The following is a 27,352-nucleotide window of genomic DNA, read 5'->3' on the forward strand; positions in this document are numbered from 1 at the left end:
GAAGGCATCATTACAGCAGATTAGGGAAGGCCCAGACAGTTTGGCACAGCAAAATTGTGGGGGTGAGGCAAATGTTTTCTCGAGCACCAATTCCTATTTGCTGCCTCGGCAATTAATTTTTTCCTTAGATGTAAAGAGGAAATATAAGTTCACGTGTTCATGAACCTCGCTGGGTAATGTGAGTGTCATACATTCTGTATATTCGAGGCAAAAGTTTGAAACTTTTAAACATTTACCCTGGTGCTGTTAATATGGCCTCAATCTATCAGGTTGTGGACCATGAGTGCGGCACGGTGGCACAGTGGTTGGCACGGCTGTCTCACAGCGCCAGGGACCCGGGTTCAATTCTGGCCTCGGGTGGCTGTCTATGTGGAGTCTATACGTTCTCCCCGTGTCTGCGTGGGTTTCCTCCGGGTGCTCTGGTTTCTTCCCACAGTCCAATAATGTGCAGGTTCGGTGCGTTGGCCAAGCTAAATTGCTCCATAGTGTCAGGGGGACTATCATAGAAAATCATAGAAACCCTACAGTGCAAAAGGAGGCCGTTCAGCCCATCGAGTCTGGACCGACAACAATCCCACCTCGGCCCTATCCCCGTAACGCCACATATTTATCCCACAAATCCTTAAAATCTACCCATCCCGGGACATTAAGGAGTAATTTAGCATGGCCAATGCACCTAACCTGCACATCTTTGGACTGTGGGAGGAAACCGGAGCACCCGGGGGAAATCCACGCAGACACGGGGAGAACGTGCAAACTCCACACTGACAGTGAACCAAGGCCGCAATTGAACCCATGTGTCTGGAGCTGTGATGCTGCAGTGCTAACCACTACCACCATGCCACCCCAGCAGGGTAAATATGTGGGGTTATGGGGATAGGGCCTGGGTGAGGTTGTTGCCAGTGCAGGCTCGAAGGGCCTCCTTCTGCACTGTAGGGATTCTAACCGACCATTAATTTTCCCTGCGTCTGACAGACACGACTGTAATGACAAAAGCTGTGACCAATTTTTCATGTCCAATGGACAATTGACAGTCAGCAAAAATACTTTGGAAAGTAAAGGTTTTGGAGAATATACTTGGGTTGTTGTGAATAATGAGAGATGTATAAGTTGTACATGGCTGTGTCTTTAGGGCTTTGATATGTGAAGCAAACTAAATCATTTCCTTTTACATCGTCTTCCAAGTCTCCAGCATCTGATAGAGATAGTGTTTCAATCTGTTTATTTCTGTTGGAATTTCAATTGACATCTCTAAAATTAGGTTATAGATCATAGAACAAAGCCACATCTCCTGCTGCCGTGTATGAGGCAATTTGCTGTTGCAGGTTACTAACACACCACCGAATAATAGCAACAGGAATGGGGATACCCAGTTTCTTTCAGAGTAGCACCCCCTTTCCCCATGAATATTCCTCTCTGCAATACGCCGGGGGTGATGTTGAGCCCACACTCTCTGTCTCCAGGAATGGCGATGCCTGCTCAAAATCCAGAGAGCGCAATTCGAGCTTCCGAGTACCGATCTTATCGGTCCCTCGTCGGTGGAGTGGCATGAAACACACCGCGGGACCACAGAAAGCATATCTTAATACATTCAACATTTCATTAGCGAGCACGTGGCACAGTGGTTAGCACTGCCGCCTCACAGCGCCAGGGACCCGGGTTCGATTCCTAACCTTGGGGCACTGTCTGTGTGGAGTTTGCACGTTCTCCTCGTGTCTGCATGGGTTTCCTCCGGGTGCCCCGGTTTCCTCCCACAGTCCAAAGATGTGCGGGTTAGATGGATTGGCCATGCTGAATTGCCCCTTAGTGTCAGGGGGACTAGCAGGATAAATACGTGGGATTACGGGATATGGGCTGGGTAGGATCGTGGTTGGTACAGACTCGATGGGCTGAATGGCTTCCTTCTGCACTGTAGGGATTGTATGAATCTATGATTCACTCTCTCCAGGACTTACCCCTTCACCGGACATTCAGCGGGCGCCAGCGTGACGTCCTGCTAATGCCATTTACAACAGCTCTACATAAGCGTGATCCCCTCCGAGGGGAATTTCAGAGGTGAGCACTGAGGCAGCCAGCACCCTCTGTGGTGTACACTGCTCAGGGGGCATCAGAGAGGATTCAGGGGACACAGATAAGTTCAACTAGGGGCCGGGTTTGGGGGTCCCACATTTGCCATTTCAGGGAGAGGGATTGGGAGGGGTCACTTGCAGGCCTTATCCTCACTTCATGTCAGAGCATTGCTTGCTTTCACGGGGTTGCAAAGGCTGGTATACTGGCAGCGCTTCACGTGTCCTCCTTCCTGGGCTCCAGTCCATATCACAGCTGAGGGAGTGCCCTTCCTTAGAGGGGCTGGCAAGAGGGTGGGTGAACAAAGTGAAATTTATTGACAAACATACAAAAGAAAATGGTGACCTATTTACACTCGGCCTATATTCACCCGTGCCCACGAGTTGCTTAAGGTTTCTTAATCTTCCTGACCCTCCATCATCTTTTTGACTGAGGTGTCCTTGGCGGGCGTCCCCTGGGAATCTGGGAGCTTGAGGGTCCAGGCCAGCTTTCAGGCAGCATGGACGTTTGACTGCTTTCCTCCTCCATGTCAGGGGCTGGAGGTGTGTTGCTCACGGCAGGGTAGGGGGAGGGTCCAAATAGGCTGGAGATGTCCAGGATCCTCTGGCTGGAGGGTCTAGGTTGTTACCCCTGCCGATCCTCTTTCCTTCGGGTTCCCGGCTTCTTCTGCTTCTCCATGGGATGGAGGGAGAGCTGGAGTGCGATCCAGAAGCCCTGCCATCCTCTGGCACTGACACTCATGCATTCCCATCAGTGCCTGCACGATACATTCCAAGCCCTGCACCATGGTGCAGATCATTCAACTTCTTCTGACACTGCTGCCCTTTCCTCTTCTGGAGTGTATTTGCACTGACCAGGGCTACCACTGCATTCCAGGGGGTGGGAGGGGTGGGGAGATGTGACCCTGCCAGAAGGCCGATTCCTGCAGCAGGGGTAGAGTGTGTCCGCCTCTGTTCCACTCCATCCAACATTCTGGTGAGGGGCCCCCTCCGAGAAGCGCGGTGCTGCCTTCTTGCCTGCCATTCCATGCAGTCACTGGGGAACAAGTGCTGGGGAGCCCTTTATATGGAGCTCCCCAGTGTTTGTAGCAATTAAGTCATTGCGGGGTGGGCGAATCAGGGGGAACACGCCACCGGAGTGGCGTGAAACCCGTGGGCAAATAAATTATCGCTAATGTCGCATAAGATTCAGCCCGAAAACACGCCAGTGCCGTCGACAAGAAACACTCCGTTTTGCTCGCCAGATCCAACACTCTGCCATTTCCTGGTAAGATTTCACCCACCATCTCAGACTCAAAAAGTGGGCAGACAACCAGCTCCCAGACTTCCTCCAGCACTCATATTGGCTTGCTGCTCATTTTACCTCCTTCATTCTTGGAGACGTGAGTGACCTCTTCTCGATGTCTCCCCATAGTTACCTTGCAGGGACATTGCCTTGCCTCTGCGCTGCTCCTCAGTCAGTAGTTCAGTTCAATTTATTGTGAAACATGTGAAAACCTCTGCCTGGATCACACTTTCCTGGAAATACGACAGGATACATGAAATCAATCGCTCTGCTTTGTTGCCTCCAGTAGGATCATCTTATTCCCCACGTTGAGGAGACCTCATTAATTTCCTTCTTCAGCAACATATTTCCCTCTGTTGAACTGCAGGTACTAACATCACAAACATTTCTCAGTAATTTATGGATGGTATTGAGGAGAGTGTGATCCTGAGTAGCCTGCATCTTTGTCCCATTTAAGTAAGTATTCTCAGTCTCACTCAATCAGTGTTTTATTGACCCATGGAGCCAATCATTGGGTTATCAGTGAAAAAAATCTTTAAAAGTTCTCAATCCAATCACAGAATAAAGCATTTAATTCCCATTCCCTCCCTATGATGGAAGGTGATTCCTTTGTGCTTTGGGGAAATTGGAAACTTATTGTAGAACAAGCTATCTAATTGTTTCCTCCACTACCTCTTCGTTCTTTGTCTGATTCATGTTGTCTTCCACAATCTATTTCCCATTTTATTGTTTCTTGCTTCCATTTGCTAAGTTCTGCTTTCTCTCCCACTTTGTCTCTCATCATAGAATCCCTACAGTGTAGAAGGAGGCCATTTAGCCCATCAAATCTGCACTGACTCTCCAACAGAGCATCTTACCCAGGCCCACCCTCCTGCCCTCTCCCCATAACCCCACATATTTAGCCCATTAATCCCCCTAACCTACACATCTTGGGACACTATGGGTCAATTTGGACACTAAGGGTCAATTTAGCATGGCCAATCTACCTAACCTCCACAGTCCAAAGATGGACAGGGTAGTTTGATTGGCCATCCTGAATTGCCGCTTCGTGTCCCAAGATGTATAGGTTTGGGGGATTGGTGGGGAAAATACGTGGGGTTCCAGGGATAGGGTGTGGATGGGATTCTCTATCGGAGAGTTGGTGTAGACTTGATGGGCCAAATGGCCTCCTCCTGTACTGTAGGGATTCTATAATTCTATGAATCCACCTAACCTGCACATCTTTGGACTGTGGGGGGGAAACTGGAGCACCCGGAGAAAACACACGCAGACACGGGGAGAACACGCAAACTCCACACAGTCACCCAAGGAGTTGAACCCGGGTCCCTGGCGCTGTGAGGCAACAGTGCTAACTATTCTGCCACTGCGCCACCCTGATTTTTCTGATTTAAGTCCCATTAATTCCTTTAGCACTCTTTTAATGGTATTAATATCTTGCCATTTCTTGTTTACACGACTCTCTTGATTCTCCATTATTTCTGGGAGAATTTTATTAATTAATTTATGGTTCCCTTCCATGACAGCAGAGAGATTTTTGGTCCAGCGATTCTGGGTCAGGAATCAGGTCAGTACTCTGTGTGTTAGGAAGTATCGCAAACCGTTCAATGATGGTTGGACACCTGGCACAGATGGCACATGCTTGAGGACCTTCAAGAAAATTGGCAATCTTCTCATTTTTAAAGATGCAACACACATTGATTATTCTATTTGAATTAATATTAACATTGCTCATATTGAATCAAATCTCTCTTTTCCTCTTTGTCGTTCTCTGTTGTTAAACTTTGCACAGCATGCGTCCTTTACGTAGATTGTCCGCTTGTGCAAGGAACAGATAAGGTACTGCATAAGGCTTCGTGTGATGCGGTCTAATTAAAGGTGCTATAGTGCTACAGAAATAGACTATTTCATCTCTGACACAGTGGTTAGCTGTGGGCATTAATCAATCAGCCTCAAAATGGAAAGGCAAGGAAAGCAGTGTCAGAGCCTTGGGCAGGGCTGGGAGATCATTTTCTTAGTTGAAGGGAACAAATGAGTGCCCTTGGCAGCTAAACCATTCATGTGTGAAAGCAGAATTGGACCTTCTGATTAGCTTGTTCTCCAGGATGGCATTATACCAGAATTCCTTCCATTTCAGAGACCGAGTGCCGCCCAATGTGTTCCTCTTGTGGCTCAGGTTAAGGTCGCAATTTATGGAAAAGTAATAGGATTGATCTTGTTCAGAGGAGCATTTTAACAGCCCTCCCATCTGGTTTCTACTGGACAGACAAAGTTCATGTTTTGTCGCAGCAGAGGTGCCCCTCCATTGGCCAGTGGCGGGATCTTCTGGGATCTTTCCTATTGTTCGCACCCTCCACCACTGGGGAACACCATGGTTGGGAGGGCAGGGAGCCTGGGGGGTGGGGAGGTCACGGTCAGCGGGATTGAAAAATCCCACTGGTGGGAATGGCTGGAAAATTCTCGTCCAAGTTTAAACTTTTGTGTATAGCTAATAATACCGTGCGGCAGCACAGCCTTCAGAGGAGTTCAAGAGGGAAAAGCAATTTATGCCAAGTGGGAAAGATTGGGCTGGAATTTTCTGGCCATTCACACCCCGCCGCAGGCAAAGACAGAGTATTTGGCGCTCAGCCAAAACTCCGTTCACTGCAGCAGGTACAAAGAATCCTGTCAACGTGAATGGCCAGAAAATTCCAACCAGGGTGTTCAAGCCATGAGAGAAGGAAAGGATTCTGAAACCAGGGAAGGAGGAGGGTGGTGGGGGGTGGCGCGGGGGGCGGGGGGGGGGAGGGGGCAAAGTATCAGGAAATGGGGAGGATGTTCTGGAGTGTCAAAGCAAAATGGCTGAATGAGCGGCCAACAATAATAGGGCAGAGAAAGCAGAACTCCAGTGTCGGAGGATGTTTTATACATGTTAGCACTTTCGAAAGTACTGGTATTGAGGTAGACTGGAGGAAGGCCATGGAGAGATTTAAGAATGACAATGACAACTTCTGGAGTCTGCATATGCACAGTTAATCAAAGAAATCCGGAAGGTTCTATCAGAGATACTACATTTCGCCATTGGGCTCACTGTTAAAGCACCCTGAGTTTGCAATCAGGTAGAAGTCATTGGACTTGCTGTGAAAAGCCTTAGAAAAGTTGCACCTTATTCAATGAGATGTAACTGGGGTTCTAAAGGGATTCTGAGTTCATAATTACTGCTGAAGACACTCACTGAAAACTAATGTCATATTTGTGGAATGTAATTCCTCCATTTGGATTTTAAAAATTATCTTTTAAAGAAAGAAGTTAAAAGTTTGTGTAGAGTCATCGAGGTTTACAGCATGGAAACAGGCCCTTCGGCCCAACTTGTCCATGCAGCCCTTTTTTTTAACCCCTAAACTAATCTCAATTGCCCGCATTTTGGCCTATATCCCTCTATACCCATCTTACCCATATAACTATCTAAATGCTTTTTAAAAGACAAAATTGTACCCGCCTCTACTACTACCTCTGGCAGCTTGTTCCAGACACTCACCACCCTCTGTGTGAAGAAATTGCCACTCTAGACACTTTTGTATCTCTCCCCTCTCACCTTAAACCTATGCCCTCTAGTTTTAGACTCCCCTACCTTTGGGAAAAGATATTGACTATCTAGCTGATCTGTGCCCCTCATTATTTTATAGACCTCTATAAGATCACCCCTCAGTCTCCTACACTTCAGAGAAAAAAGTCCCAGTCTATCCAGCCTCTCCTTATAACTCAACCCATCAAGTCCCGGTAGCATCCTAGTAAATCCTTTCTGCATTCTTTCTGGTTTAATAATACCCTTTCTATAATAGGGTGACCAGAACTGCACAGTATTCCAAGTGTGGCCTTACCAATGATATGTCAGTTTTCATCTTACTCCCATGCACATTCCTCAATCATTTATTTTACTCTGAAAAACTTAAACTAAAAATGAAATTTCAGAGCATTGTACTTCCTGACAAAGAGTCATACGGACTTGAAACGTTAACTCTGTTTCTCTCTCCACAGATGCTGCCAGACTTGCTGTGTTTTTCCAGCATTTTCTGTTTTTGTTTATTGTACTTTCTGGTTGACTCTCTGTAGGAATACCTTAATATGATAGGCTGCTTATCATACTTGACACCTTACCATTGATTGCAATCCCTTGAGTACGGGCGAATTCAAACTGATGTTGGGAAAGGGGAAATTCATGGCAGAGAGATCACCAGATCTTTGCAGACAGTTTTCTCTGAGGTCAGTGGCGAGTACCATCGCTTCACCATTCACTGGGCCATTATGTCTTATAAAATAAACAACGTACAAGAGGTAGAAACCATGACACTGCCAGATGCAGAATAGTAAAACTGCACTCGGCAATATTGTTGCAAGCTAATGTACTTGATAGAATCATAGAATATGTACAGGGCAGAAGAAGGCCCATCGAGTCTGCACCAACTCTCTGACAGAGCATCACACCTCTGCCCTATCTCCGAAACCCCATGTATTTACCCCGCTAATCCCCCTAATTTACACATCTTGGGACACTAAGAGGCAATTTAGCATGGCCAATCCATCTAACCCGCACATCTTTGGACTGTGGGGGGAAACAAGATGGAGGAATCCCAGATTTTTTTATTAAATTCAAATTTTACTATCTGGCATGGTGAGATTCAAACACGGGTCCCTAGAGAATTACCCTGGGTCTCTGAATTTCTAGTTCAAGGACAATATCACTGTGCTACCACCTCCCCACTCCCTCAGGGTTCAGGCCCAATATTTCGTTTCATAAGCATCTTGCAACACTTCCTCTTGAAAACTCCAATGATTCCATGTTCTTTATTCATCATTTTCAGTATCTGGGCATTGCTAACACAGCTCACCCCAACTGTCCTTGAGGAGATGGTAGTAGCCTTCCTCTTAAACCACGACAGGGGCAGTATGGTGACACAGTGGTTAGTACTGCTGCCTCTCATAGCGCCAGGGCCCCAAGTTCGATTCCATCTTCGGGTGACTGTCAGTGTGACCATAGCTGAGGACAATAATTTACAATGTACATGCTACACCAGCATTTATGGCTTGCGGCTGGTATAAAATGTTGGATATTTTCTACGATTTACTGTGTAAAGCCATTTGCTATCAACTGGAATAAATCTTATTGAATACATTGCAGTCCATGCTGGAGTATTTTCATAGAATCCCTACAGTGCAGAAGGAGGTCGGGGCAGCAGGGTGACACAGTGGTTAGCCTCAAGTGCCAAGGACCCGGGTTCGATTCCAGTCTCGGGTGACTGTGTGGAGTTCACACGTTCTCCCCGTGTCTGCATGGGTTTCCTCCGGGTGCTCTGAAATCATAGAAACCCTACAGTGCAGAAGGAGGCCATTCGGCCCATCGAGTCCGCACCGACCACAATCCCACCCAGGCCCTACCCCCACATATTTACCTGCTAATCCCTCTAACCTACGCATCTCAGGACACTAAGGGGCAATTTTTAACCTGGCCAATCAACCTAACCCACACATCTTTGGACTGTGGGAGGAAACCGGAGCACCCAGAGGAAACCCACGCAGACACGAGGAGAATGTGCAAACTCCACACAGACAGTGACCCGAGCCGGGAATCGAACCCTGGACCCTGGAGCTGTGAAGCAGCAGTGCTAACCACTGTGCTACCGTGCCACCCACAGCCCAAAGATGTGCAGGTTAGATGGATTGGCTAAATTGTCAGGGGGATTAGTAAGGTAAATGTGTGGACTGAATGGTCTCCTTCTGCACTGTAGGGATTCTCTGATCTATTCTATGTGTTGAAGATGCTAGGTAGAGAGTTGCAGGATTTCTGTACATCATGGTGAAAGTAAGACAGTTAAATTCCATTTTGATAATTTTAGCCAGAATACATGGTTGTTATTTGCAGTTTGGCTTTGAAAGACAAAAAGCTATTCTGAAATGAATGGTTTATTAATTAGCTTAATGATTATAGAACTATAGACTTCATAAATAACAAATGAATAATCCTACTTTTCATTATCCTCACAATTAGTAAGAAAAATCAATTATCTCTTTCAAATTTATTATGCAGATGGATAGCAAGCCAAATTACTCGGCACTTAGATAACTACACAATACAGTTAATTCAGGATTTTAAAAATGGTCTTCATCCAAGCATGGAATTCCAGTGTGGCAAGTTGTTTTCCATTCATTCTCATTATGCAGTATTCCAGGTCCTGCATAAATGCAGATATTGACCTATATATGTGCAATTGCTAAGGCATTAGTCCATTCATTTTAAACTGGTTTACAATTTTGTCATAAAAATGGAAATTCCAGATAACTGTGATTGTTACTCAGTCACACACTCCCATGATTTCAGCTACTCTGATTATCAAGCCTTGATTCAAGAACAAGATTTTTGAAGTATTCTTTTTTTAAAAAAATCATACCTTGTTATCTGTCTCACGGGACCATGGTACATTTTGCGAGTGCGCTCTCCAGAAGATTCCGATTACACACACAGGCCTGTTCCACTCCGGCCCTGCTTTCCCCCCCCCCCCCCCCCCACACTTGTCCTGCAAGAGTGAGAGAGGAATGTGTGTACATGTGTTGCAGTGTGTTTGGGTGATGTGCCTGCCATAGTTGAACAGCTGAAGATGTATGGGAGCAGTAAGAGGTGAGGGTGAAGCTAGCAACATTGGAAGGTGAGGTTGGGGGGTGGGGGGAGGGGAAGGGGGGGGGTATCTGACTGTAGGGCCAGAGTCCTGATTGCAAGAGATTACCGCTGGGGGTGTGGTGCATTGAACAACAGGAGAGGTTAATTTTGTATTGGGTCAGCTAAGTTAACTAAATTAACTCAGTGAATGTTCCAGTGAAGCTCAACGTAAACTGGAGGAACAACATCTCATCTTCCGGCTAGGCACTTTACAACCTTCCGGTCTCAACATCGAATTCAACAACTTCAGATGATTAGCTTTACCCCACCTCCACCCCTTTGTGTTCATTTTATTTAAATTTTAACTCCTCTACCTTTTATTTCTTTATTGTCTTTCTTCATTTTTCTTCCGCTCCGCTCTTTCCCCCTACTTTATCCCCCCATTCCTTATCTTTTCTCTCCCTTTTCTTCCCTTTTCACCCTTTTTCTCAATTTTACCTCTCTCCCACCCATCCCCCCTTGTTTTTGTGGCTATGACTCATCTTTCATTCACTCACCCACAGTATAAATATCTCCCACTTTCTATGCCTTTTAGCTTCGACAAAGGGTCATCTAGATTCGAAACATCAGCTCTTACAGATGCTGCCGGATCTGCTGAGATTTCCCAGCATTTTCGCTTTTGGGAACTAAATTAACCAAACTGAGGGACAAATCAAAAGATCAAATCAATGTCCCTTAAAGGGACACTGTGTCACACGAGAGCTTGTTAGTGCAGCAGGTGACCTTTAAAGAGGTATTCAATGATCTCCACATCCGTGTGAGGTCAGGGAACTCCTTCCAGCACTCCTGCCAAGTCCTCAGGGCCAGACTTCCTTGGCCACATCTTGCTGTTTCCTTCTAAAGGTTTGCCTCAACGGCCTCCAGGTCCCCTGTGGGGAAAATGCTTCCTTCCTCCTCATCAGGAAGAGTGACGAAGCTGGAGTCAGAACATTTGAAATGAAAGGACTCTGACGAATATGGCAGGTGGCACGGGCAGCCAAGCGGACAAGCGAGTGAGTGGGCGATTCGAGAAAGCTGGTGTTCAGAGCAACTTTTTTGAGGCAGTGATATCGGGGAAGCTCACAGATTTTGGACACCCGATACAAACAGGAGGGGAGTGTTTGGAAAAGGTGGCAACGTGAAGCAAGACACCTGGAAAACCTGCATAAAGAAGACCTAAGATGGCTTTAGAACGTGGACTTGCCTCTCTGGGAAGGCAGTGGGAGCAGCAGAGAATATAAATCAGTGGACGAATGTCATCCGTAGTGTGGCCAACCCTCAGAAAGAGGACGGATGAAAGACAAGACAAAACATGGCCTCCTTTGCACCTTCATTCCTAGCAGCTCCAACAATGCATCAGGAAACCCCAGGGGCCCTCTTTCTCTCTTCACTGTTGTTTTATTTCCTCTTTTCTTTGTAACCGATTCCTCCGCAGATAGTCTGCTGCAGTTTCTGTGCAATGAGTGCATCTCCCTTTTTTGAAGTAACTCCTCAGAGGCCAGTGTCCCTTCACCAGATTCCCTTTATTTACAAACTTATCTCCACTCCTAAGAGTGCTGCAGGTACAGAGTCAGAATCCGGAGTGTCAGTAGCACTGAGACTCCTCATTATATACACAGGTCAGACTCCCTGATTGGGCAGGCAATCATTACCTCAATCAGGGAGCTCATACTCTAAGAGGCCAACCTCATGGGCCTCGTTGAAGTCATTACACCTTTAAAACATGCAGGTTGGCTAAAACGCTTGCTAGGCACATATGGTTCCCTGCCGTGCAGCCAGACATCAGCGCATTGAGTAGCAAGCTGCAGGCTAAAACATTCAAATAAGGAGGCAGGGTGAAATGTGCATTCTGCATGGCTCAATGGGACCAGGCATGGGCTACTCACAAATTGTGACCCTCACCCACACTGTGACTGAACACACTAACATTTTCCCCCTGAACTGTTAATTGAGACACAGCTCTTTGCGAGTTATTCTTCTGAGATTGGATGTAATGATACAGAAAATTGTGGCAGTGTTACAGTCTCTTTTCATTATTCTGATTTGCTTTGAGAATTATTTTAATAAAGCATAATTTTACTACACTGAAGCAGATGTGAATTGATGTCAACACTTTATTATCTGTTCACATCATTCCATTTGTTGGGCATTTCAATCGACAGATGGATTTCCTGAACAAAATCCTTAACCAGGAATAAAGAAGTCGAAACTCAGCTCAGACTGTCGCACGGAATGGGGTGCATTAGTCACCCCTTGACAGCAATGAACTGAAAATCCAGTAGGATGTCGTAAGTTTAGTCGATTTGATACCACCCGCTTGGCACCATTGTTCAAGACAAATTTCTACCCCACAGCATGCTAGTGTTTACAATCAATTTCCATAAAGTGCGATTCAAAAGTATTGATGTCTTGGTGTTCTTATTATTTAACTTAGCGAGGGGTAAAAGGTCCACCTGAAAAAACTTGGACAACTTTGACAAAGTGAATTGGCAAAAGTTAACTTTTCATCATTGGATCATAATTCCTGAAGAATTGGAGTTGTGAAGCTTGCAGTGGTATCAATACCCAATGCCATTTTTACTGTGAGTTAGTTTTCCCTGTACTTCCCAAAGTCGGTTTTCCAGTCTGAACTAAGTCAGCTTGGAAACGGATTGGACAAAGATCAAGGGCGAGATTCCCCCCGTCCAATGTCGTGTTTTCTGACAGTGTAGGCAGGGTGTGCTGTAGGCCCCGGCCACCAGATCATAGAATAAATCATAGAACCCCTACAGTGCAGAAGGAGGCCATTCGGCCCATCGAGTCTGCACCGATAACAATCCCACCCAGGCCCTATCCCCGTCACCCCACATATTTACCCCACTAGCCCCTCTAACCTACACATCCTTAGTAATTTGTCATGGCCAATCAACCTAACCCGCACATCTTTGGACTGTGGGAGGAAACCGGAACACTCAGACAAAACCCACGCAGACACGGGGAGAACGTGCAAACTCCACACAGACAATGACCCAAGCCGGGAATCGAACCTGGGTCCCCGGCTCTGTGAGGCAGCAGTGCTAACCACTGTGCCGCCCTGTAGGATTTTCGATCCCGCCAATCACCATGGTATTTTGCATGACTTGCCCGTCCTGCCGCCAGAGAATCTGCCGCAGTGGGGTGGGGGTGGGGGGGTGGCGGGGGGTGTGGGGGGGGGGGGGGGGGTTGTCTTCAGCGGGATTGGAAGATCCGGCTGGTGGAAAGTGGCAGAAAACTTGCACTGAGCTCTCTCTCAGAGAAAAGGAAAAATCAAATGATTGAACACTTAATTCAGCAATTTGCACTTCATATGAATTTGCAGCAAGTTCTTTATTCATCCGAGTAAATGAGGGAACTTGATACAAAGAAAGAAAAGTTTATTTATTAGTCAGAAGTAGGCTTACATTAACATTGCAATGAAGTTCTTGTGAAATTCCCCTCGTCGCCACACTCCGGCACCTGTTCGGGTACACTGAGGGAGAATTTAGCATAGCCAATGCTCCTATCCAGCCCGTCTGTCAGATTGTGGGAGGAAACCCACAATTTCGAGGAGAATGTGCAAACTCCGCACAGACAGTGACCCAAGCAGGGAATCGAACCTGGATCCCTGGCGCTGTGAGGCAGGAGTGTTAACCACTGTGCCACCGTGCCGCCCGAAATGATAATTTAAGTATTAACAGCAGTTTATTGCCGTTAGTGGAAAGCAAAAGTAGCAATGGGACAGCTGCTGGAGCAAACAATCCATTTGTTTCAGTCCTGGGGCACTGCATGTGTAGACACTGACACACGTGTGCTGTGCTGAAGTCAGCTTTCTTCTCAGAAAGCTTCCTGCCCAGGATGTCAATATAATCAAAGCACATCCTACTGAATAGGATGCTACAAAGTGTGCAGAGTGTGAAAGCTTGTCAGAGTTGTGCGAGACTCCAGCTGATATATATATTGTACAAGTCAGATCCCAGAGTAAAACCTGACTTGATAGATCATAACATTTTTTTAAACCATGGGGGGCGGGTGGGGGGAGAGCTACTGCACAGATCCATGGGAACCCACTGATAAACTTCCCACAAAAGAATAAAGCATTTATTAAACAAGAGAAATGCGACACGAGACAAAATGGTTGGAACCATTTCAACATAGATACTGGAAAATGATTCAAGCTCACGTTATTCCTTTTATCCCAGCAACCCTTACAGACACAAACCCCAGTGAAGATTTACCACTGGCACAACACCAACCGCTTTCTTCTGGCTGCTTCTGAGTATTCAATAGATTCTTTTCTCAGTTGGGATCTCTCCCTGAAACACCCAAAAAAACTGAAATCTAAACTCTCTATTGCTTTAACTTCAGAGCAAATGCATGAGTTCCTTAAACTCAGTTCCTCATCGAGATTTTTGCAAGATTTCTTATTAGAGAGGTCAGACCCTCTGCCTTCACTGTCAGGTACGCACACACTAACAGTTAGTGGCTCCCAGTGGCTTTTCCACAACACGGAACCATCAAACTGCTCCTGGTTCCCAGTGGCACAGCCAGCTTACAGCTCCCTGACTGATTGGAATCCTTTCTCTGGCTCCTTTCTTTTTCTAAACTTAACTGGGATCTGTTCTGCCCCCTGTCTTTAAACCCGTACCAGGGACGTCCTTGTGGGACCTCTACCTATTCTGTCTCCTTTGTCCCTCTCTCTGGGACACTCCTCTTCAATTTAAGAACTGACTGACTCATAAACTGCTCAACACTGCAGTGAGCTGGGGAACAAAGCATCACATCCACAGTACATCCAATCCTTGTCACACGGCAAAACTATAACTGGAACATGCTGATGCTGCACCCCAAAATGTAACAATGTTCACAGGGGACACAGACATTATGGACAGGATTTTACGGTCTCACTCACCCCAAAACCGCAAAATCCTGCCCGAGGTCTACGGACATTTCCATGGTCCGTCCCTCGCCTGCTCCAATTCCTGTGGCGGGCAGGACGGTAAAGTTCCAGCCAACGAGTTGAATTTATTACAGTTGGAAGTCCTTTCCTTTCCATTTTGTTGTTATTAAGAGTATTGATCCACAATGATCCAAATACATTATTGCCCCTGTGAACATTAGAATCATAGAATCCCTGCGGTGCAGAAGAGGCTATTCGGCCCATTGAGTCTGCACTGACTCTCTGACAGAATATCTTACCCAAGCTCTCCCCCCTCGCCTATCCCTGTAATTCCACACATTTACCATGACTAATCCATCTAAACTAGACATCTTGGGTCACTCGAGGCCAATTTACCATGGCCAATCCATCTAACCCACACATCTTTAGACTGTGGGAGGAAACCAAAGCACCTGGTGGAAACCCATGCAGACATGGGGAGAACGTGCAAACTCCACCCAGACAGTCATCCAAGACTAGAATTGAACCCAGATCCCTGCAACTGTGAGGCAGCAGTGTTAACCACTGTGTCACCATGCTGCCCCTTAGGTGTCAATGAAACGCATTTCCCTCCATTAATTATAGAGTCCTAAATGAAATGAGTTTGGATTGCCTACAGAAGAACGCATTTGATATTTGGGTGCTCACTATCAGTTTCAGTTAGAGATCACAAGAATGGTAGGTACAGCTAATGAGATTGCCTTAGGGATGTGGTAAAGTAGCATCGGAACAGGAATAGGCCATACAGCCCCTCAGGACTTTTTTGCAATTCTGTTAGATCGTGGCTGATCAGTACATCAACTTCCTTTATCGAACTTTGCTCTGTATTGTTTGATACTCTCGCCTATAAAAATTGTGTCAGTCCCAAAACAGAAAATTTAAATTGATCCACTGACTTTTGGAGGAGAGTCTTTCAGAATTTGTTCAGGTCTTGTCCCATCTCCATTGCCATAACTTCAATAGAAATTAACATTGCGGATTTTGCAGGAAAATTTCCTACATTCATTCTTCCAAGCAAAATCACGGAGGCAGTCTTGAACACTTGACTGTTTAGCCAGAGAAAGCAAAGGGGAAACCTCACCATTATCCCTGCAGTGCAACCAACACAGCTTGAATGTTGGGTGTCTTGCCCTATTGCGACTAGTCTCTCCAAAGAAATGAGTAGCCCGATCTTGATTTACATTCAATTAGTCAGACAAATGCACAAATATCCAAACAGATTCTGATTGTACTTTCCAGCATATTAGCATGGCTAGAAGCTGGCAGAAAACAGAGAGTATGCATAAATGGGTGATTTTTCTCTGATTGTTTCACACAGGATGTGATGAATAGAGTCCAAAAGGGGTCGGTGCCAGGGGCTCAACATTTTACAATTTACATTAATTACTTAAATGAACAAAGTGAAGATGTGGTCGTTAAACGTGCAGTTGACACAAAGATAGGGAAAGACAAGTAGTGAAGATGACACACACAGTTTGCAGATGGATATAGACAGGTTGAGTGAGTGGGCTAAGATCTGGCAGATGGAATATAATCTGGGAAAATGTGAAGTTCATTTTGGTAGGAAGAATAAAAAAGCAGAGTATCACTTAAACAGAGAACAGGATTCCGAGGTGCAGAGGGATCTAGGTGTTCTAGTGCACGAGTCACAGAAGATATTCAGGTACAGCAAGTAATCAAGAAGGCTAATGGAATGCTATCTTTTATTACGAGAGGAATCAACATGAAGTAAGGATGTTATACTTCTATTATACAGGGCATTGCTCTGACAATGGGGCGATTCTCCCAAAAAAGTTCTCAGGCTGAACTCATAGGAAAACTGGTGTAAATCACGATTGTTTTTTCAGTGGGAGTTCACACTCAAATCTCCCACACTCTGTGCAATGCAGAGGTCACAATCATGAATATAATTAAAAGCTCGAGGGGGTTGGGGCCTATTCATGCCAGAGTCTGGCAGTTTCTGGGCCTCTGCACATGCGCAGCAGTCTGAACTGTCAGCCTGCAGTTTGCTGGCCAGCTCGATCGCTGGCCATCCCGGCACCCCCACAGTGCTACCCCCTCCACCCCCTCATGGCCCAATTGTGGCCCCCAGGAGCATTCCAGGGCCAGCTCTGACCAGCCCCCCCACCCCCCCGTTCCGGAGTGCCCCGATCTCCAGCCCCCCCTCCCACCCTCCCAGCAGTGACGATCTGCCCCACCCCACCATCCCAGCAGACCCCCCCCTCCCCCATGGGAGGCAGATCCCCCCCCGGCAGACCAGCTCTCCCAGCCTGCCCCAATTGCTGGTCTCCCTCCAGCTTCAAACGATCGCAATGGCAGAGTGGCAGCAGGATCCCCCACCCCCACTGATTGCCCCTAGGTCCTGCCTTAGCTGGCGCTGCCCCCTTGACACTGTTCGATGCCCAGTGGGCAGTGCCAAGGTGCCCCCTGGGCATGGGCACTTTGTCCCTTGGGCAGTGCCAGGGGGTACAGGCTGGCACTGCCAGGGTGCCCATGCCCAGGGGGCACCAGCCTCTGCCGCCCGACCCCCTGGGGGACCCCGATTGTCCCCTCTTCACTCCAGCGTGGTCTCCCGCTACTTCCCCGGAAGTGGGGAGCTAGTCTGAACCCCACCAGGGTGAAATTGTACTGATGGGGTGGGAGATGCTATCAGGCCTGGAGACTTTAGCGTCAGGGTAGGGTAAATGCATGGGGTTATAGGGATAGGGCCTGGGTGGGATTATGGTCGGTGCAGACTTGATGGACTGAATGGCCTCCTTCTGCACTGTATGATTCTATGATTCATTTCCTCTGAGGAAGTCCTTTAAACTTGTCTTGTTTCATAAATTGTTTGTGTCTTTGCTGCGAGACTAATACAGAGGCTCTGATAGTTTAATGGACTTCAGTGAGTGGCCTGGGGAAACAGGCAGAGACATGATGTTGATTTAAGTCTGGTTAATCCACTCAATCCCACTGCTAACAAAATCAGTTCAAAAAATATCTTCACAGTCACACTGGTAAGTAAAAGATCATTGATGTGCAGCTCTATAGCTCATCTCGCCTGGGACGTTCGGCTATTTAAACTGGATTTTAAAAATCGCATGGATGAGCTTCCATGAGGCTACAGAGACTATGTTCAGCCTTTTTTTGCATGTGAAATGGCACAATGCGAAGCCTCTGTTACGTTAATAACAACAGTATGCCAGTGCTAGTGCCAAGTGAGAAGTGGCTTCAGTACATTTGTTGTGTTAAACTTTCATAGCAGTCCCAGTGCTCACAACAACAAAGGAAACCATTGCATACATATGAGCTTCAGACACAGCCATAGTATTCTACGGGGTTCATTGTGACATTGGATGATGCTGTAAATGCACAACGGTGGCTCATTCTGTTAAAAAATCTCTCCCAGCTTTGGCCTCCATTGACTTCAGTGGGAAATAAAGTCAGAAGAGTTGTCTAAGAGCATCCTGAATTGATACTGCGTGCTCAAAATTGGATCATGCAGCTGTTTTTCAAGCATTAAACGAATCCCCAAATGTCCAAATGGCAAGCACTATACACATGCCTATGCCTTGCTGGGAATACATTCCCACCTTATTGGATTAATAATGCTGAGGGCATGTGTCAGAACAATGTAAAAATATAATTATAATATTTAATTAGGTGTGCTATCTTGAATGTAGATTTTATGAAATTAGTTTGTTTCCACATTTGCTTTGTCACATGTTAAACTTGCCCAGTATCTTAAGATCTTATGCAGCTCTGGACTTCTCCTGTGATGGTAGTGTGCTGTTATGTAATTATGTATATGTATAGATATGTATATATATATATATAATATATATATTCAGCTCTATTCTGCAGGCAGTCGATGTGTCTACAAAAACATTTAGCTCAGATGCTAGGACAGCAGGAGAATATGCATTTTAGCCATGTGGTGTTTACTTAGGATGGAGCTAATGGATTTTTGTTTATCAATGGAGATTTCCCCTGAGTTTTGATTAAAGGAATGGAAGATGGGTTAGTTATGCAGGGTCATGTAATGATGCGGTTAAATGGAAGTGCTAGATCTGTAGTAGAGAAGCAACTTTTCAATTCTCACTGGGAATTGCTTGAAGACGGAAGTTTTCTACTGTTGAAACTTATTCTCTCTCCCTGAAACTTTCAACACTGTCTACACTAATTATAGCAAGTATATTTATTGTTGCTAACTGTATTTAAAGTGGCACTGTAAGTCTATAAGAAGAATGTTGCTTATTTGGAACTGAAACAGTGATCAGGTGGAAATTAACGTTGTTTCCTTTCAATTTTAAGAATCGTTCAACAGTTAATAGTTAAGCTGCTTCATTTGTTAGAGTTAGAGTTAAACTGTGTTATCAAATAAAGTTTGTTTTTTACTATAAAAGATTCCTAATTTGTCAGTGGAATTACTCCTGGAGTAAAGCATCCTATTCTCACATTTATGCCAAAATATAAAAACGTTGGGGTCTGGTCTGGCTTCCTAATGTAACTTAGGGTTCCGGTCCAAGACCCTTGAACACTATATAGATCTTTATGTGGCTTGCTGTCCAAATTGTCTGATCATATTTCCATGAAGCACCATGGGACATTTTCCAACATCAAAAGCACTATATGAATGAAAGTTCTTGTTTCCTCAGAGTCTAGGGGATAATCTAATTTCAAATATGCTTGAATTCAAATAAAGCCTTTGCAGCTTTGCAATTGTTTCATCTTTCTTTTCCAGATGCGTACACTCCCAAAACCTCTTTTAAAATTCAGATGCAAGTTACAAGACAGTAAAGTGCAATGGAACCTGGGCCACAGCAATAAAAAGGCAATTTTACATTCACAATTACATGTCTGAGACACACAGGGAGATGCCTGTTGGGCACGTGCCACTTAGTATGAGGAAGGAGAGAACCCAAGGCAATGCAAACTGTTTGTGTCTTACCTTCACCTTTAATGGGGAGGCGGTGGCATAGTGGAGTTGTCACTGGATTAGCAATCCAGAGACCCAGGGTGATGCTCTGGGGACCCGGGTTTGAATCCCACCATGGCAGATGGTGAAATCTGGAATTAAAAGTCTACTGATGACAATGAAACCATTGTCGATTGTCGTGAAAACCCACCTGGTTCACTAATGTCCTTTAGGGAAGGAAATCTGTAGTCCTTACCTGGTCTGACCTACATGTGACTACATGTGACTTACAGCAATGTGGTTAACTCTTAAATGCCCTAGGGATGTGCAATAAATTCTGTTCCAGTCAGCACCATCCACATCCCATGAATAAATAACAGTGCTTTTGAAGAAAATATTTTCTAACCACAAACCATCAAATTGCTGTATCGACTGGTGTTCCTCGTGCTCTACCTTACTCCAACTGCTTTACTTTATGGACAGTGTCATTCAGTGACAAAGGCACTGAATATGCAATATTTCACAGCCCTATTGAATGCTTGAGTCCTGCTTAATTTGGGTTTTGAATTCTGTGCAATGGTTGATGCCTGCAACAAAAGCAATTGCTTCTTATCAATCACTGCTCATGTGAATCTGGTTTAATCCCACTTGGTAGCATCTTGCTTATTTGGCAGTGCTTCTTCATTGTGCCTGTCTTCACACATTGTTAACAAAACCATCTATTGTATAGCTTAAAATGACTGAGCATCAAAAAAAAAGAGTTCAGCAACATGTTCAGGTTTGCCGTGAATGGTACCATTACAAGCCTTAGAGTCATTCAGTTTTTTTCTTGAATCTCTATATATTCTATATTTCTATCTTCATATCTAAGAAAATAAGTGAAAAGAAGCATCAAGAGGTGATCAGCTCTGAAGGAGGTCATCCTGACTCTAAACGTTGGCTCTATTCTCTCTCCACAGATGCTGTCAGACCTGCTGAGAATTTCCAGCATTTTCTGTTTTTGTCTCAAATCCCAGCATCCGCAGGATTTTACTTTTATTAAACAAGTTATTATAACCTTTCAATATATATTTTTAAAAATCTTACTGTGACAATTGAACTGTCAGGAGTTACTTTTGAAGGGGAATGGATTAAATTAGTCGCCAGGAATATCAATGGTTTTCATTCCTGAATTAAAGTGTCTTTTTTTCTCCCCATTTCATCACAGCCAATATTCTACAAAGGTTTGGCGGGGTCACAGGTCATGTTGAGCAGCTTAGTGAACCAAGCACGTGCGATGCTGGATGAACAGGCCCGACATCTACTCAATGAGCATGAACGAGCAACCATGGCCTACTACCTTGACGAGTACAAGGAGAACAACATACCAGTTCAGGCCTTAGTTATGGCCCTCTTCGAACTCCTAAATACACACGCAAAGGTATGTTCTTGAATTGGTTATAACATGAATTTCCTACCAAGTGGTTTTGACAAACAGGACTGGCCTCTCCTTCGTTATGGGTTTCTTTCAATTCTTTTTCAAATCGGTTCAAAATGATCATCCAGATTGAGGGCAGGAGAGAGAGACTCCATTTTGTAATCTTAACCACATTGGGTAATTTCTCTGAACAAAGGAATATAGGAATTAGGAGCAGAAGGAGACAAATCAATCCTTCGAGTCTGCTCCTGCCATTCAATCAGATCATGGCTGATCCCTTCCTGGTCTCAAATCCACCTCCCCACCTGTTCCCCATATCCCTTTAATCCATTTTTAAAAATCAGACATACATCTATCTCCTTCTTGAAACCATTTAATGATTCAGACTCCACCGCGCTATGGGGCAGCGAGTTCTACAAATTCACCACCCTCTGCGAGAGGTAGTTCCTCCTCATCGCAGTTCTAAATCTACCGCCTCGCAACCTATACCTGTGACCTCTTGTTCGAGATTGCCCCATAAGGGGAAACATTTGGTCTATGTTTACTTTATCAATCCCTTTTAGCATTTTATATACCTCGATCAGATCCTCTGTCATCCTTCTAAACTCCAGCAAGTACAAGCCCAAACTGTTTAATCTCTCCTCATATGTCAACCCTTTCATCCCCGGAATCAATCGGGTGAACCTCCTCTGAACTGCCTCCAATGCCACCGCATCCTTCCTCAAATAAGGAAACCAAAACTGGACACAATACTCCAGATGTGGTCTCACCAACACCCTATGCAATTGCAACAATATTCTCTACTTTTATACTCCAGTCCATTTGCAATAAATGCAAACAGTCCTTTTGCCTTTTTTATTACATGCTGTATCTGCATACCAACTTCCTGCGATTCATGAACATAAGCACCCAGATCCCTCTGCCTAAATTTGTATTGTTTGAAAAGCCTAAGCTTCAATTCCCTGAAAAGACGCCAGCTGTAAACATTTAACATGAGCAAATAAATTGTAATTGAAACCAAATCATCCGCAACTAATATTTCTAATATTTGAACATATATTGATGTTTTGGCTGGGTCTTCTGGTCATGCAACTCTTGGTAGCAGCAGGATTACCTTTGCTTTTTGAATTTATTCTGTTCAGGAGCTAATTTTAGTTATTGAAAAACGGATTCTGAAATAAAATTGTAAAAAATAAATTATTCCCCGCCATTTCTGTTCCAGAGAATGAAATCATAGAATCCCTACAGCGCAGAAGGAGGCCATTCGGCCCATTGAGCCTGCATTGACAATAATCCCACCCAAGTCCTAGCCTTGTAATCCTATGTGTTCACGCTGCTAATCTCCCTGGCCAAGGGGCAATTTTAGCACGGCCAAGCCATCTAACCCTTACATCTTTCGGACTGTGGGAGGAAACCTGAGCACCCAGAGGGAACCCACGCAGACACGGGGAGAATGTGCAAACTCCGCACAGATAGTGACCCAAGGCTGGAATTGAACCCGGGTCCCTGGCACTGTGAGGCTGTGGTGCTAGCCACTGTGCTGCCACAAAATGTAACCACTCTTTGGGCATCTATCAATTCAATGCTCGAATCGGTCATGAAAATGGGTACGAGTGTCCTGGACTGCGATTATCTTAGCTCCATCTCCCTTTGAAAAAGTACATCAATACACAATAGACCTGGCAGTCGCTTGAAAATATTCTCAAGCACTTCCTGAGAAAAGTATTGGATTGTTACAAAAATAGTTGAAAAGTATTATTGGACACATTTGAAAAGAAAGAGAGAATCACTCCTGACACCCTTTCTGACAGCTCTTGAGAAATTCTTTGAAGTAGGGGACAAGACAAAGGGAGAACTGAACATATAGACCCAGTGTTGTTGATCTATGAAGGGGCTGAACAACAAACTGAAACATCCCTTGAAGAATATCTTTCCCAAAACTGAACTGTCAATTTGATTTTCCACAGAATCAAACCGAATATAGAAATATTACATTGCAAGGGTTGCCAGAGGACAGATAAAACAAGTTCCGAACATGTTTCTATCTCTCCTTTCTTTTGGTGGGTTTAAAGCTCTGTCACTATCTTCTTAGGTGGAGGAAGCAGCACATCTTTAAGTGTTATTGTTCAGAATTATTTTGATGGGATTTGCCATGTGACAGTGAATTCACGTCTTGAATTCTAATCAAAGCAAGTGCAGTTTGAGTTTGCCATTGTGAATGAAATAAGGACTGGACTAATCTCAGTGTTTGTCAGTGAGCATAAAAGTTTGGTGTGCAGACACGTTGGGTGAATATGCTGGCATCCCCAACTCAACATGATTGTTGTAGCACCATCATAATTAGCAGCAGTTCAAGGAGATGGTCCACCTACACTACATCAGGGCAACCAGGGATGGGCAGTAATTGCAGCTGAGCTAGCGTTACCCACCTCTCTAGATTAATTTTGGACAAATGGGTAATTTTGCCAAACTCTGCTGCCAGCACACAGCAGGTTGGAAAGAGGGCTGCGACACTGTTCGTAAGGTCTTCTTGAGCTGTGCTGGTAGCTGGCAGCATGATGGTAGATCATGCCCCTGCCTCACAGCGCCAGGGACCTGGGTTCAATTCGGGTCTTCGATGACTGTCTGTCTGGAGTTTGCATGTTCTCCCCGTGTCTGCGTGGGTTTCCTCCGGGTGCTCCGATTTCCTCCCACACTCCAAAGATGTGCGGGTTAGGTTGATTGGCCATGCTAAATTGCCCCTAGGAGACTAGCAGGGTTAGTACATGGAGTTACGGGATAGGGCCTGGGTGGGATTGTTGTCGGTGCAGGCTCGATGGGCTGAATGGCCTCCTTTTGAACTGTAGGGATTCTATGATTCTAACTGTCCAGACCCCACATTGCCAGTGAGGTCCTGCAGAACAACTCTTCATTTAATTGCACTTTCTGTGAATATATTGCAGGTGTAATGAGTTAAAAACAGAGTTAACCTTTCAGGTCGTTGACTTTTCATCAGAATTTATCAGTTTCTGATGAAAGGTCAACGGCCCAACTTTTGTACTCTCTCCACCAGTATTCCCTGACCTGCTGAGTGTTTCCAACTGTTTCATAAGCATCTTCATCATTGACATCACCATCTGTGGAGCCTCACCAATGCAGCTTTCGGCCTGTGATTTCCACACCCGCACCTTCCCCCTCTGTCATTTCAGGGCAGCAGATCAGGCTCCTGACATCTTGAATAAAACTGTAGGATGGGGGAAGTCACATGGGTGCAAATCTCCAAAATAATGTGTCAGAGCGAGAAGGGGGGTGATTCTCCAGCCCCGTTAGCCCCAGGCACATTTCCCGTGGGGCCGGTGAATATGGTGAGAGGCCTAAAATGCGATTTGCACCGGGCGTAAATCAGTTTTCCATGCTCCTGGTCCGTTGCAGCTGGCGTGATCCAGAAATGGGAGTATTGTGATGTGGATCTGGAGTAACATGTAGGCCAGACCAGGTAAGAACAGCAGATTTCCCTCCCTAAAGGACACTAGTGAACCAGGTGGGTTTTTCCGACAATGGTTTCAGAGTCATCAGTCGACTCTTTTTCATTGAATTCAAATTCCCCCATCTGCCATGGTGGGATTCGAACCCAAGTCTCCAGAACATTAGCTGAGTTTTTGGATTAATGGTCTAGCGATAATGCCACTAGGCCACTGCCTCTCCTATGTTTATGTTTTCTGTCTATCTTGTATTCTAACTTATCTTTCCATAAATCCTCAACTGTTTTTAGAATGCTGTCCAGCAGGAGTGCATGTTGGAAATTGTCCTCAGCCAGTGTGTAAAATTGCATTGCCTAGGAGTGAGGGATAAAACAGAAATCCAACAACAAATTACATTGTGCGACAGAAAAGAAGTGTGTGTGAATTGCAAAGTGACAGCTTTCACCTTGTGAGTACACTTACTGCACATTTAACACTGTAACCCTGTGGTATGTTCTTTATTCTTTGCTAGTTCTCTTTGCTCTCGGATGTCCGAGGTGTCATCACACCTCAAGATCTGGACAGATTTGACAACATGGTATTGAAACGTGAGATTGAGTCAATGAAAGCTCGCCAGAATTCTAGCACGGGCACAGATTCCTACTCGGTCATGTCTTATGGAGACACAGCCTCATCCTCTGTTAGTTACTTCACATCTACCACTCTCAGTTCAGCCAGGGTAAGTGTCCAGAATGCACTGTTTAATGCTATGTCTATTGTACAATTCCTCAAAGCCTGCTGAAATACTGAAATCTCCGATGCAATATTCACGTTGAGCATAGCATCAAATCCAAATGTTAGATGAATTTGAACTTCACTACTCAATCTAGGGCACAACATAACCTTGTCCGGTCCAGTTCAAAATGGTTTATCATCCTCACCAAATGACAGATATTGTTCAAAAAACAAACCAACCCCCCCCCCCCCCTCCCCCCCCAAAATGCTGTGAAATTAATCACTTGGTGGCACAGTCGTTAGCTCTGCTGCCTCACTCCGCCAGGGACCCGGGTTCGATTCCCGGCTTGGGTCACTGTCTCTGCGGAGTCTGCACGTTCTCCCTGTGTCTGCGTGGGTTTCCTCCGGGTGCTCCGGTTTCCTCCCACAGTCTGAAAGACGTGCTGGTTAGGTGCATTAGCCATGCTACATTCTCCATCAGTTACCGGAACAGGCGCCGGAGCGTGGCAACTAAGGGATTTTCACAGTAACTTCATTGCAGTGTTAATGTAAGCCTACTTGTGACACTAATGAACTTTACTTTATATTTCCCTCAGACTATCTTTAGTACAGCAATGTCAGGATCATGCTTTGATTTGGTAACTTATGCCTCCCAGGTATCAACTGTTGAATATTCTGCTTTGCTCCATCCCTCTACCCCCATAGTTTTTTGCAATCTTTGGTTTTTCCCACTCAGAGCCCCATCCCTCCAGTATTCCATCACCATCCTCAAGTTAGACTGAGAGGAGAATTTTCCCATCCCACCCGCCATGGGAATCGTAGCGGGCAGAGAGTGGACCATGCAAAGGTCCACTGACCTGGGGCGGGATTTTCCGATTTTGGGGCAATCACGGCCGGAAAATCCCACCTTAGGCTTGACTCATTCATATTCTTGGCATCATCAAATATATATTGTTCTACTCTTTCCACTCAATTCTAAACACACCCGATATTTCCATCTGAGCCTCCATTTTTTTTACCAAACTGATTTACATCGGTGACTTTGCTCCACAGCAAATTAAAGAATTAATTTTGAAAACTGATTCATCGGGGTAGATCATAACTGTACAGTTTTGTGAAGGGGCAAAAATAAAACAGCATTGCACTCTCCACCTCTCTCGGTTTGTTATGCACTGACATCAGTGGGTTAGAGATGGCGAGAGATGTAAAGAAAGCTTCTGACCGGTTTTGCAACGGTGCATAAAATTGAGACTGGGCCTATGGTGCCATAATAAAGTTTATTTATTAGTCACAAGTAAGGCTTACATTAACACTGCAACGAAATTACTGTGAAATTCCCCTAGCCGCTACAGTCCAGCGCCTGTTCGGGCCAATGTACCAGCACGTCTTTCAGAATGTGGGAGGAAACCGGAACACGCGGAGGAAACACATGCAGACACGGGGAGAACGTGCAAACTTCACACAGACTGTCACCCAAGCCAGGAATTGAACTCGGGTCCCTGTGAGGCAGCAGTGCTAACCACTGTGCCACCGTGTCGCCCAGGAAGTCTGATCGCACAGGCCCATCACTTCAGCTTTTCGAGTTGAAATTACTTTAATGTAGGTTCTTTCCAATGGAGCGTCAGAACATCTGTGCCATCCGCCTGCGATTGGCTGGAGGCCAGAATGTGCATCAGCGCAGCTGGTGTGTGTTATCGCAAGGGAGGTGGTCCTGGAAAAGTCACGAAAATGTCTGGTATTCTATTTTAGTTTTATTTATGTATCTGGAAAGATTGGTGTTTCAGAGGAGGCTGGTGCTTTAACATTACTATGCAGCAGCCAACGAAGATGCAACAGCAAAGGGACCATTTGCCTTCCTGATATATTGTTGTTTTGAGCCCCCATTCATTTTTTGTGGAGCATACATTTGTGA

At 45.3% G+C, this 27,352-nt stretch overlaps 1 protein-coding gene across 1 annotated transcript in view; it reads left to right on the top strand.

Moving 5' to 3' along the window:
• The window catches only part of whrna (whirlin a), a 259,282-nt gene that overhangs the window by 177,108 nt on the left and 54,822 nt on the right, over positions 1 to 27,352 (top strand). The window contains exons 7-8 of the mRNA XM_078227565.1: positions 21,056 to 21,268; positions 25,238 to 25,444. Coding sequence (XP_078083691.1) covers positions 21,056 to 21,268; positions 25,238 to 25,444 — 420 coding nt within the window. The remainder of the gene's footprint in view (positions 1 to 21,055; positions 21,269 to 25,237; positions 25,445 to 27,352) is intronic.

This window comes from Mustelus asterias, chromosome 13 (assembly GCF_964213995.1).
Source record: "Mustelus asterias chromosome 13, sMusAst1.hap1.1, whole genome shotgun sequence".
Lineage (NCBI taxonomy): Eukaryota > Metazoa > Chordata > Chondrichthyes > Carcharhiniformes > Triakidae > Mustelus > Mustelus asterias.